Genomic DNA, 13,161 nt, shown 5'->3' with positions numbered 1-13,161 from the left:
GCCACTTTTGATCTTAAAAATGCATTAGTAAATGCTAATTAATTGTTAGTTCATGTTAACTAATGTATTATTAACAAATGAAGCTTTATTGTAAAGTGTTACCAAACTATCAAACAATCAAAACAAGCATTTTAGAGTTTGTATACAGAGTTTGTATACAGAAATATAGTGATAACATTTTCAAAACATAGAAAATTGAAATCTATTTTTCCTCCATTTAAATCCTGCCGACCTGATCCACGGCATTAGGCGAGAAACGTTTACTGTTTAGTGAGAGAAAGTGTTTAAGCGCAGCTGAGAAGGAAGCAAGAGGCAAGCGTCTCCGTCGCCTGTGTTAAATGCTCCCATTAATAGAAAAAAGACCTCCATGTCTGCTGGTATTTACGGAGGTTTGGAGCGAAGGCATTAGTGCTCAAAGCCCCTGTGCCACGATTAACAATCTCTCTCACTGTAAGACGCCCATGTTATCCTTCCGACGTTGTAGTTACGAGGGGAAAAGCTCTTTTTTGTCACCAAATCCTTAATTCTTTCTTCTCCGGAAAAAAAAGAGGGTAATACAGAGAATGTTTCTCAATCTGCTTTGAGAGAGCAGGGAAGAGAAAAGGAAACCCCCAATAAAACATGTGTGAACGAAAGGGTAATTGTGGACAAATGCAGCATTGAAATTCATTTTCAACTCTTTACACACCATTTCAATCTTATTTTATGCTTGTTAGCCACATCTTGTTGGTGAGGGTCGGCAAGACTGCCCAGTATTGATGGATAATTGTGTATAATTCACTCCTTACATGCGATTTGCATCAATACGCATTATTTTTTAATGCTGGGTGTTTAAGATAGAGCCATTTCTGGAGAAACTCACCCTAAATACTCATTAATGGAGACCAAAGAGGATAACTGGGAAATTCTAGCAAGAACAGAACCACAACAATCCAGACATGACACAACAAGAGATTCACAAAACAAAGCAATTTCATGTACAAAAATACATATTCTCCAATGCTTTACAACTTAGCTGTTGACATTAATGACTGATTTAAATGTATACACAGTCTATCTGATCTTAAAGTCAACATGGACATGACCGTATTTACTTTCTTTTATAGGCCGCACAGGGATAATTTTGTCCAATAGCTAGACATTGTTTTAGCACACTTTTGATGATTCCCATCAAGTCCCATATTCCTGTACATCACATAACGAAAGTAAAATGAAAGCCATTTCATGCTGACTTTGAAGACTGATATAAAAAATGGGAATGATTATTATATAGTTTTCATGCATGAAGCAGGTGCTCTCTATTTAAAAGCTGACTTTAAACTTAATTAAGTTTAAGTGCCTGAAAGAGAAACTAAGCTGGGTTTGTGCCTTCGAAATGATCTGTTTCCACACCAGAAGCTGATGCTAGCTTAATTCTACAACGTTCTTGATCTCTGAACCGTGCTGCCGTTCATTCAGCGTGCCTTTCATCATTCTCACACTGGAAAGAGGCCTCTGCACTAACCTGTGGCGAAAGGCCGTTGCTCACGGGATTCATGTGGTTGCTTGAAGCTGACGGGCTCATAAAAGTTTCTGAATAGCTGGAGAAGGTGTGGCGGTTGGACGAGAGGCCGTATGCAGAGCTACTGTCAGCCGAGAGCCCACCCTGATGCATGGAGGAAGGCGGCAGAGGCTGCGGCCGGTGCAACGTACTGCTGCCATCTGAGACACAAACAGAGAGACCATGAGATTATCATCTAACATTAAGAATAGAATATTTTTGGAGCTGGCACTATGGGAAAACCATATTATTTTGGATATGTACCATGGTATTGCAATGCCTATGGTAAACATTAAGTGCTACCTTTTTGTAAGCATGTTGTTTTTCGGGGTTATCACCACCGTTGCAAAAGAGTTGGTAGCATTTTTTAATGATTTTGAAAGAAGTCTCTTATGCTTACTCACTAGGGGTTGAACAACTTCAGATTTAAGTCGACATTTATGTGATTAAAGTCAAGTTCACATTGAAAATGAACAAATACTGTAAGCTTGAATCTCAAACTGAGAGTCGAACACGGGTTGCCTTGTGCTATGGCATATAACATAGTGCTACCCACTAGGCTATTGTTCTTACATAACATCTTATTTTGTCTTTGGGTCATTATATTTCTCACAGATTACTGCTCGTTATAAATCAGATATATAGATAAAGTAGCACAGTATGGGTTACATTTATATGAATGCATTAGTGAGAGAGAGAGATTGCCTGTGTGAATTAATTTTGCCTGGCAGCGTCTCTCTACTAATAGTGAAGCTGTGAGTTTTAGCTACTAAGATATATATGCTACAACTTTTCAGTTTTTAAGCTATTTTATTGATAAATCACAGAACATTTTTGACAATGTACATTTCTGCGCTACTGAATGTTTCTGTTGTGTGATGTGTGAGCTATACTGTATGTGTGTAAATAAATGTAAATTGTAAATGTAAATGTAAATAAAAATCTTACTGACCACAAACTTTTGAACAGTAGTGTGTAGGGCTGTGACAATAAATCCATTCATCTCAATTCGTGGATCTGAGATTCTGAGATTTTCCGAATACATTGCGATTCTCTTTTGAATCGATTCTGAGCTTAATTTTTAACAGCAGATGGCGCTCTAGGCTAGTTTTTAACTGCACGCTTAAATGCTCATGAAGAAGAGAGCTCGTGCATTCGGCTATGTACTTGCACCTCAGAATGCTTTTATTATGTGAGATTAATGTAAACACAGCGCACCACAAAAACCCTTGTAATTCGCTTCAACCTTATCGAACTTTATGAATGACTATTTCAGGTTCAAGCAGAGTGTGTAAGGATTTGGAAGCAAGGAGAGTACGGGTGTTTCTAAAGCATGCAGTGCCATCTGCTGTTAAAAACTAGGCTCAGATTTGGAAAATCTCAGAATTGATCCAGAATCATTTCTCAATTCGCGATTCAACGATTTATTGTCCCAGCCCTAGTAGTGTGCATCTATAGAGCGTTATGGAATACAGTGTATTACCTTGCGAGAGAGTGGTGCTGGGATACGTTGACTCTGGAAGCTGATAGGTGGGTAAGGTTGGCATGCCGGTAGGCGGAAACCCTCCGGGCAACAAGTGGTTGAACGCTGCCAGCTGATTTGCTCCTGCTTGTTTGCGCCACCGTGCTCTTCGGTTGCTAAACCAGACCTAATAAAATAACATGGAAATACAATTTAGAAAAATAAACAAGACAGACAATTGTGCATAGATGTACTCATTTTTTAAACAAGATTTCATCCACATAACGTAGTTGAAAGGGATCTTCCAGACAGGTTCATGGGCATGTGTGTGGCAGAGAGCGCGTCCTCATGGGAAACTGTCTCTTAGCTCATGGTGAGGTCCCTGTTGTTCTAGTTAAGTGGCTAAAGCTGTGATCTGTATAAACAGGCCGCTTTGAGCTGCCATCAGAGACGAGAGGTCGTAAACAGGTCAGAGGTAGCCCACACATCTCCTCCACAGACATCTTGAGTATGTTTATCTACCTGTCGGACACTTTAAAGACTTTTCCTGCAGCAGTGTTGTCTGAAACAGACATGGACAAGTACACACACATCTTTCACATTTAACCAACAGTACTGCTATTGTGTAAGCTACTTGTGTGGATGAATTGTTTGGCTTTACTAAATAAATGTAGATAAAGTCAAATGAACAACTGATAAAAATCAAATGGTTTTGAGCTATCCTAAAAAACACTTTATGAACAAAAAGTTTTATTTAAAGGGGTCCTTGATTATGATTTCACTTTTTTAACTTTAGTTAGTGTGTAATGTTGCCGTTTGAGAATAAACAACGTCTGCAAAGTTACGACGCTTAAAGTTCAATGCAAAGGGAGATATTTTCTCTTACAGAAATCACTTTTTAAGGTCTACAACAAATGGCTGGTAGGGACTACAGTGAGCTCCTTCCTGGGTTGGTGACATCACAAACCCTAAAATTTACATAAACCCCGCCCCCGAGAACACACAACTAACAACTAATTGGGCTGCTTTAGAGAAGAGGAAGAGTTGTTTAGTAGAGTGTTGTTGTCATGCCGTCATTTTACGCCGGACTGCTTCACAAACGAGGGTCAATTCAATGCTGGATTTGCACAAAAGATTATCATGACGGCACATGCTAGTGGATGAGTTGAATCAACTCCACAGCAACTACATAAATTTATCCACTAACCATTCAGAAACGTCCAGTTTCATTCTAAAAGTTGTAACTTCTTCCTGAGTCTCTCCATCAGTGTCGACTCCGGTTTGAACAATGTAAGGCTGAACACCGTTACTGACAATCCTCATTTTGGCTGCGTGAGATTCTCCAGCTTTGTTGTTGTTGAGCAACCGAAGCGTGAGGTGTTAAAGCTCCGCCCTCTACTGGAAAGGGGGCGGGGAGCAGCAGTTAATTTGCATTTAAAGGGACAAACACAAAAAAGGCGTGTTTTTGCTCACACCCAAATCACACCCTATCACAAACGGAGGAACTATTTTATTACAAGAGGCACTTAAATGGCCAAAAAATAAAAAATAAAATACATTTTTTCAGAAGAAAATTTGAGTGGTTCTTGCCCATGCATTGCTAGGATGTTTCTAGGGTGTTCTGGTTTATTGCTAGTTAGTTATTTGCCAATTCAAGTCAAAAGTCCCCAACCAACAGATCCAAACAATGCACCAGAGAGTCACAGTGTTTACATTATTCAGGAAGTCAGTCTTCAAATGGTTTACTCATAATAGCTGTCTGCACGTTATTTATTTTAAATATTTTAACATTTAAAAAATGACACACTGTACCTTTAAGTCAGACCAAAATAAACTTCCATTCAAACCAGACTGACTTCAGACAGTTGTCTTAAAACGAGTACAATTTGCACATTTTAAACAGCTTCTCCTCCATCAAAACATGAATATAATTAGCGTCTCTGAAAGCAGCCCGCTCTATTTCACAGGAACAAGACCGCGGCCCTGCGTATGTGAAAGGTTGGAGGACATTGATCTATGCCATGCACTGGCAATTCATCCGCGTTTAATACACTGTCAGGGCAGTTCATCTACCGTTGTGTTTAAAACGGGCTGGCCCATTGTGCATCCAGATGAAAGGTGGGGACAAAGGCCTCTCAATACACCAGGCTGAAAAGTGTCCACAAAGAGTGGGCGTCCCTTTTTAAACGTGCCTTTAAGAGCTCCACTTTCATGGTACGCACACAAGGACACACTCTATTCTGATGCAACGACACCGTAGACACACTCTACAAAACACACTGGCCTTTTCTTACAAAGCGTTGCTTACATTGTCCATGTGCAAAACTGTCAGGCCACTAACAGCTAGCATCTCATTCAGATGAGTTCAATGGCTCGCCAACGTTTGATGCGACTAAAGATGACTCTTACCCATCTGTCATGCGTCGGATTCGAATCTTTCTTTTTTACGGTCTCGAAAAGTTAAACCCCCACCCGACTGTCATCCTCTCAAAGGGTTTAGGAGGAGACGCTTCACCCCCTCTGTCTGTCTTGAGCCTAAACCTGGTGTTCCAGACAGATAAAGGATGGTCTAGCAGTCCTGAAGAAACTCTGGAAATGCATGTGCTGGGATTCGAACGGATCTCCTACTGGGAATCGGACGAACTGTTTATGAAGAACGCTGTGTCCTTCCCCCACAAACCAAAATGTGTCCCGTTCTGCTGTGCCTACTGACCCTTGACCTCTGAACCCCACGCTCTAGCCCTTCATCCTTTGTCGGCATCTACCTTCTTTCTTCAGCCGCAAAGTGCAGACACTTTCTTCTGTGACATCACATTGTTCATAACATTGTTTTTTTTCATGCACTGGTCCATTTTGAGATTTTTAGCCATTCTTCTTTCAGATTAGTGGAACGAAAAGATCCAAATTAACATTTTATGCCTTTATTTTACAACACAATCTATTCAATTACATTACATATCTTTCAAGGCTTAAAATGAGTCATAAATCTCCACTTTTTTACAGATTGATGCAGGGATGCAGAAAATGGTCATGCAGAATAAGGCATTAATATCTGCTACACAAGTACTAATAAACAGCCAATATCTTAGTAATATGCAAGTAACTAGTTAATAGTGAGAATTGGACCCTAAACTAAAGTGTGTTCAAAAAACAATGGTTTTGGCTGTAGTGCCTTTCCTTAAAAATCCTGTCATTTAATCTCATCAAAGTCTAAGAGGTTTTGTTTTCTACAGGAATATGTAAAAGCAAACTTTTATCGCCTTAAATATTGGCCTGTTTCTTTTCGATCTCTTTCCTCCACATTCATCCTCACACTTAAACTAATCTCTGCACATGCAAGACCACACAATCTGTAAGATGCATAATGCTTTGACAATTCATAAAGAGATTTCGGATGCATCGTTCTGAGAAAGCTTGCCTCCCTGTGGCCAGCAGATCTTGTGGCTTTACCATGTGCTCGGCAAAGACTCCCGTCTGCTTTAATCACACCAGCAGCCTGTGAAGCATATCTGTCTAAGTGAATTTGCTGCTTTTGAAAGCAACGTGGCGTCACAGAGGTACACAAGTTAACTCTTATCAAGTTAAACATTATGCCTAAATAAATACAGTTCTGTTTTATAGCAGGGGGAGATGCGTCACCACGGTGCCTGGCCGAGATTATGTGCGAGAGTGTTTTCTGGGTCGCTCCAGTCGTACCCTCTGAGCTGGATTTGGAACCCAATCACAAAGTCACCTTGAACAGTCCCAGATTCCCCCTCTCTCTGTCTGCAATCCAGCCTAATTCCTCCACTGAGACGGTTTTCATCCAGCCCACACCAAAACCACATGAGGAAGAATTTCAGCGCCGTCCACTGACAGCGATTCTTAGCATGTGATGACGGGCGAGAGGGAGACTGGTGAAACACTGGGGCTGATACAGGATAAACAGTTTGAAATAGCGATAAATAAATGAAAAAAAGTTTGGTTTATGCTAGGTTAGGCATTGATTTGCACTGATTTAAAAGGATAGTTAAAAGTGAACTAAAATTCTACTGACACACAAAAGAAGATATTTTGAGCAGCTTCACATTAATAAACAGGAAAATAATGGTGTTAATGCTGTCAAATTCACCAAAAATTATTGAACAAATTCAATTTCAGCTGTAAAGTAGCTCTACAGAAGGCAATGGCGTCAGTATTCAGCTCAAGTCAGTTCAATGTTGATTCAGTTCAGTTCAATAACTGAATGTCAGAGTTTGTTCTCATCTGATGGCATAAATGCAGTTAAACTGATAATATTATTGAATATTAATGTTTTTTAAAGTCAATATTCTTTAAAAATGCTTAGTAAGTAACAGAGGTTTAAAAATTAAATGTGGGCGCATAAATAATAACAGAATCTTCCTTTTTGAGTGCACTACCCCTAAATCAATCAATCCACCTCAAATCATGAAGTGTGTGCGAAGCTAAAGTCTTATGTGTCTGGCTGATCATGTGTACATTTGTTTCAATCATTACGGTCTATAAACCCCAAAAAGAGAGCAGCGTCTGGGCTCAACGCTGTCCCTGTGTCCAATGCAGGTGTCTGTGGAGATTTGTGTTTATGGCACACACCTGTCACGGATAAACGGGATAAACCTGCGTGCACACGCACAATGTTTCTTATTCCTGTCTTTTACAGGATGTTTCCTGCACCGCAAGTCCCTTGTTTGTCCACCGTGTACACCAAAACACACACAAACACCTGCGCGCTCAATAAGTCACCGCAAACGGTCGCCCGTAAATCCAGGATAGACTTGGATACAACAACAGTCTCCTCTGAAATCTGTTTCTTCTTTAGGAAAATGTTGTTAAGGGAAGCTTTTAAAAGGTTTCAGGCCGTTCACCTCGTGTTTCAAAGGAATAAACATTAAACAAGGGCGACATCTGTTTTTATACCAACAAATGCGATTCAGTCTAACAAGCAAAGTGTTGACTACATCAAACAATCATTTTTTTCTCTTTCTTCTGTGGCCTGCTTGAATTCTCTCGCTCTCTTTCTCTCTGTCTGGCGCTATGCTAATTAACATTACTGGGAACGCGAATTGCAAAAAGGAGACTGGGATTACTTAGATAAGAATCAACGAACACAAAGCGACTAAAAGAAAGTCATTTAAATTCTAATAATGCGAAACTGTTAGAACATTCTCACTGATGCATTGCAACAATTTTGCTCTCTACAGTCTTCATAAATCCTATTTATTCTTTTATGGTGCACAAGCTAAGACTCTCAGGAACAGAGTTGCCTGTTGGGCTGGATGGGATTTTCTTGCTCGCATTTTCCTGGTCTCAGGGTGCAAGGAATTGCTGGAATAATATATGGAATATTGCCACAAGTTTGCATGCAGTATGTATTATCAAAACTGTAGAGGAGCCACAAAGAGACAACATCTAAACATAATGCCTTTACAAAGTGCATCAATAGTCATTTTTGCTAAATAAAAATGCACAGCCTCCTCTTCATAGTCTGCTAGCAGTTAGCATTACAATTTTAGCATTAAAACCGACAACTCCCAGGTAGAGAATGGCTAACTTCCTGCCAAATTGATTTCTACGCTTCATAAAAGGAAATGCTTACACCTTATTAGATTCTACTAACTATAATAGCTGCATGCTAAATACGCAATGCTTGTGAAAGGGGATCTATGTCAGAAAGGAGGAACGCGAGCCAGCGGCGCGGCTCTCTTATGACTGCTAACTGAAGTGAAGCCTGCCGTGGCCTCTTAAAAACTTCAGACTGAATTAGAACAGAATGCAATTCACTTAATCATAGATGATTTATAACAATCACCAGCTTTTCTGCCTCTCTTCACTTTGTTTTTATTGCTTGTAGAAAACTCTCCCTTTGTTTCACCTAGCTTACACAAATGTTCTCCTTCTGCTAATGGTCTGAGCAGTGGCTTGGCTTCCTCAGATGTCACATGGCATTTATGTGGTGCTCATTCACCTCATGGAAGTAAAGCAGCAGGACTATGAAACCACAGGGAGAAAGACTCTGCTAGGCTACATAACCCTGTCACAACCCTTTAACATCCCAGCTACAATCACAGCAAACTGAAACCGATCCGGGTGAGATATGGTTTGGATTACCTGATTTGTCAGATAAAACCACAGAGAAACTGAGGAAGGTTGGGGTAGCTGGATGTGCTAAGGTCTTGATGAAGATGGACAGGATGGAGATCTTCAAATAACAGGAAAATCTCATTTGTTGCTCATCTGATTATCTGTTGTCGGCCTTTTAGAACAATTAAGGAATAACTTCAGAACATTCATCAATACAACAAAAATGTTCTGTGAGCAAAATTCAGAATTGAATAACTGGCTTCCTTTTAATTCTTGATTGTGCATTTGAATTTAATTGTGCACATCCCACAGGAAGATGGAATGACAGGAAGAGGAATGTATTCAATTGAAATTCAAAGAAATTCAAAACAGGACACATTCTTCCACCCTCATATAAAATTATTTTATTAAATATTAAAGGGATAGTTCACCCAAAAATGATTTTTTTTTTCATAAAGTACTCACCCTTATGTTGTTCCAAACCTGCAAGACCTTCGTTCATCTTCGGAACACAAATTAAGATATTTTTGATGAAATCCGAGTTTTTTTTATCTCCCATAGAAAGCAACGAAATTACCACATTCAAGGTCCAGAGAAGTAGTCAAGACATCGTAAAATAGTCAACAAAACAAAAATAACGACTTTATTCAACAATTTTTCCTCTTCCCTGTCAGTCTCACATGCATAAAGTGAATAAAATGGTTATTTTTGTCTTGTTTTTGCACACAAAAAGTATTCTCGTCGCTTCATAACATTAAGGTTGAGCCACTGTAGTCACACTGACTATTGTCTTTAGTACTTCTCTGGACCTTGAATGTGGTCATTTAAAAAAAAAAACTCTCAGATTTCATTAAAAATATCTTAATTTGTGTTCCGAAGATAAACGAAGGTCTTGCAATTAATTAAAGAAATTTAATTTTTGGGTGAACTATCCCTTTAAGAAATATACAAACTAAATACAATCTAAATACAATTTAGATCTATTGATCTAATCTAAAATCCTTCAAACTTCAAGGGATTTTAACCTTTTTCAAAACTTTCAATCACGGCTTTGCCAAGCAAATAGTTCAAAATTCTAGTATTAGTTAAATCTACTTCCTTGCATTCAAATTTAAAATGGAATTTTGCATCCTGTTTGCTACGTCAATTCAAATTTTGGAATGTAAAAGGCATTCTTAGTTTAATTCTGAATTGTGCACAACCATGCTCTTCATTGCCATGCATGTCGTTGCCCCAAGACTGCTAAAGGAGGGTTTTCTAACACGCTCTGGAGTTGATGATCCAGGGGTGGAGAGGCCCCTCTTTTGGCCCCAGTCTCACCCCAGTGCCCTCTTCTCCACTCCCCACTACACTGACATCTGCCGGATGGGTCTGCACAGCTGTGGCGGAGCAGGTCACCAGCCAGGCCAAAGGTCTGATCTCGCTCTGGCCTGGGAGGAATCCCTATACAGAAACCTGCCGACATACCCGAAGCCAAACCAGTGGGAACTTCTGCGAAACACCCCAAATGGTAATTGCATGAAGAAGACTGCATTCTTGCCATGAAACAGCACGTCATATTTTACTAGAACACTTGAAAAAGTCTCTGCCAATGCAGCTGCCATAAATTGGCATGTACGAGTTGTGGAATGTCTTGTTGGGTCTGGTGCCAAACTCGGACACCTCGCTGAATTCGTGTTTTGGGTGGGTTAAACGCATCAAGCGCCCTTTAATGTCAGTCCAATGAGAGGTCAAAGTGTGAGCTACAATGAACTGCACTTTTATGGGTAAATCTACATGAGTACTCCACCAGACTGACTCCTTAACAGTTAAACATCAATGGCAAAACCACATGAAATCCCCATTTGGAGGGGGGCAGATTTGGGGAGGGGAAGAACTTTCACAATAGACTCCACAGAGAAATGGCACAATCCCTCCTCAACACTAGACCAAGCACCGAACAACATTGAAGACCTATGGCCATTATTTACTGTGCTTAACCAGAGTCACTTTCTTAGGGTGACCTTTTCAGAAGATTCAGTTTGAGTTGACCTTTGGAGGTTTTCAAAGTGTTCCAGAATTAGATTATGAGAAAAATTGCATTAACAAATTATATCCATGACTCGAATACCTCAGCTTTTCACATGATATCCCTTTAGCCCTATTATGTGAGAGGGAGGAGATGTGTCCTTTTCGTTATTTGGCCTTGTTCAAGGTTTTCTTATGGTCCTATCTCTTGTCATTTGCATCAGTTACCATAAATACACCAAGCACCCCTGGAGATTCTTGCGGGCCAAGAAATGCACAATTGACCTACAAATATGGCTCATTCTTTGCCATACCGTGCTGGAACAGAAGATGCCTGTCTATGACAACCATGTGGCTTTTCATTGACCAATTAGAGGTATTTTTTCACACTCTTGGTCTTACGCTCATTATCAGCATTGCTAATATGGATCCTCCAAGAGTTCTAGTTTTTTAACTCGGGACTTTCCCTTTCACCCTTTCAAAATCCCCAAGACGGCGCTATCTTTTGCAATGCTGTTTAAGTAATAATGAATGCTTTTGCATACACCAGAGCTTAGCAGACATAAACCTACAATCAATGCAAATCGGTCCCCTAAATACATCATGTGTGAAATATTGCAAGAAAACAGGCATAGCATAAATCTCTCAACATTCTCCCAAGAGTGTGGAAGCAACCATTTAGACACATATGTCTTCTTCCTTGAATGCTAAGAGACGGACAAAGACATATGTTGAATCAGTTACCCTGCCTATGTGTAGGAACCTAAGTGTAAGTCGTCGAGATCTACGGAGGACGACAAGAGGATGAGAGTTTGGTGAAACCTAGACCCCCTACCCCCATCTTGCCGAGTCTTTTACAAGTGCTTGATTGATTAATGTTGTTGTCAGGGAACAGAGTCCCCAGAGAGAACTAGAGGGATCCTTTCTGATATGTAGAGGGATTTACAAGTAGCGGCCAGCTTTCAAGTGCTGGGAAGCGATCGCCGGCCAAGGGAAGAGATGAGAAATCCATCAGGAATGCATTTTGTCTGTTCTTCTTTCTTCCCTTCTCTTTTTCCCCCATCCCTCTTTTTGTCTCCCACTAGCCCGGAGTGCAGCTGCTGCTATAATTCTACTGTATTTGCTTTGCGATGTTACATAAAACTACAGGGTTCGCAAACTGTCAGGAAGCGTCCCGAAGACTCGGGGTGAAAGTAATAGGGCTCCAACTGACATCTGACCAAGAGTGATGTACTCCCGGAGGTCAAACAATTAGTCTCTGCTGAGTAAATAAATATAACAAACGTCGCCAATAAACAGAGGGATCTGGATGACAAGAGAAGAACTGACACCAACAGGAGGTAAATCAGTACTCAAACGTAACACATCCAAGATCAATTGCAAAACCGTCCATGGAAATCTGTGCAAGTGGGCGTATCTCACCTGTACACGAGCCTCGGTCAGTTTGGTCCTCTGTGCGAGCTCCTCTCTGGTGTAGATGTCGGGGTAGTGTGTCCTCTCGAAGGCCTTCTCGAGCTCCTCCAGCTGCTCCGCCGTGAAGGTGGTACGGCTGCGTCTCTGTTTCCTCTTCAAGGGCAGGTCTGGCTCCGACTCCACATCTGAACCTTCGTCTGTACGGTTACCTGCATGCACAGTTTGGAAATAAGTCTTTTGAGTGGCTTCAAACATCAGCACCAAGTCTCAGATGCTTTAAAAAACCAAGTTATTTTGTACAGCAATTGGAAAATCTCAGCTGTCGTCGTTAAGCACCAGTACAGCGGCATACCACATATTTGTCAACGGAAAACGATCCTGAAAGCCAAAGACCGGCTATCACGACGATATTAATGCTTCCGTTATCTCGACGTGTCAATGGAGCCCTAGATACCGTTTCATTGGGTCTTATTCATATGTGAGAAGTCTTCAGACACATAATCCTGCCACTGAGCCCTGGAGAGGCCTGGGGGACGTAACTGTGAGGGTTAGGGTAATCTACACCAGACACCTTGCTCTAGCACGTCCGCCTTATTCTCTCTGTAGCGGCCCGGGGCTAGCTCCTAAGAGCAAGTGTTTGAAATAAGAATGTATGAGA

At 40.7% G+C, this 13,161-nt stretch overlaps 1 protein-coding gene across 6 annotated transcripts in view; it reads right to left on the bottom strand.

Moving 5' to 3' along the window:
- Positions 1–13,161, bottom strand: part of pax7a (paired box 7a) — a 65,011-nt gene that overhangs the window by 23,541 nt on the left and 28,309 nt on the right. For all 6 annotated transcript variants that reach the window (XM_048172740.1, XM_048172735.1, XM_048172736.1 and 3 more), the window contains 3 exons: positions 12,513–12,712; positions 3,024–3,189; positions 1,505–1,701 (listed from right to left, as the gene is read on the bottom strand). In XM_048172740.1, coding sequence (XP_048028697.1) covers positions 1,505–1,701; positions 3,024–3,189; positions 12,513–12,712 — 563 coding nt within the window. The remainder of the gene's footprint in view (positions 1–1,504; positions 1,702–3,023; positions 3,190–12,512; positions 12,713–13,161) is intronic.

This window comes from Megalobrama amblycephala, linkage group LG21 (genome assembly GCF_018812025.1).
Source record: "Megalobrama amblycephala isolate DHTTF-2021 linkage group LG21, ASM1881202v1, whole genome shotgun sequence".
In the NCBI taxonomy this organism is placed as follows: domain Eukaryota; kingdom Metazoa; phylum Chordata; class Actinopteri; order Cypriniformes; family Xenocyprididae; genus Megalobrama; species Megalobrama amblycephala.
The sequence above is the reverse complement of the archived record's forward strand: the minus strand, read 5'-3'. Positions and strand labels throughout refer to the sequence as shown.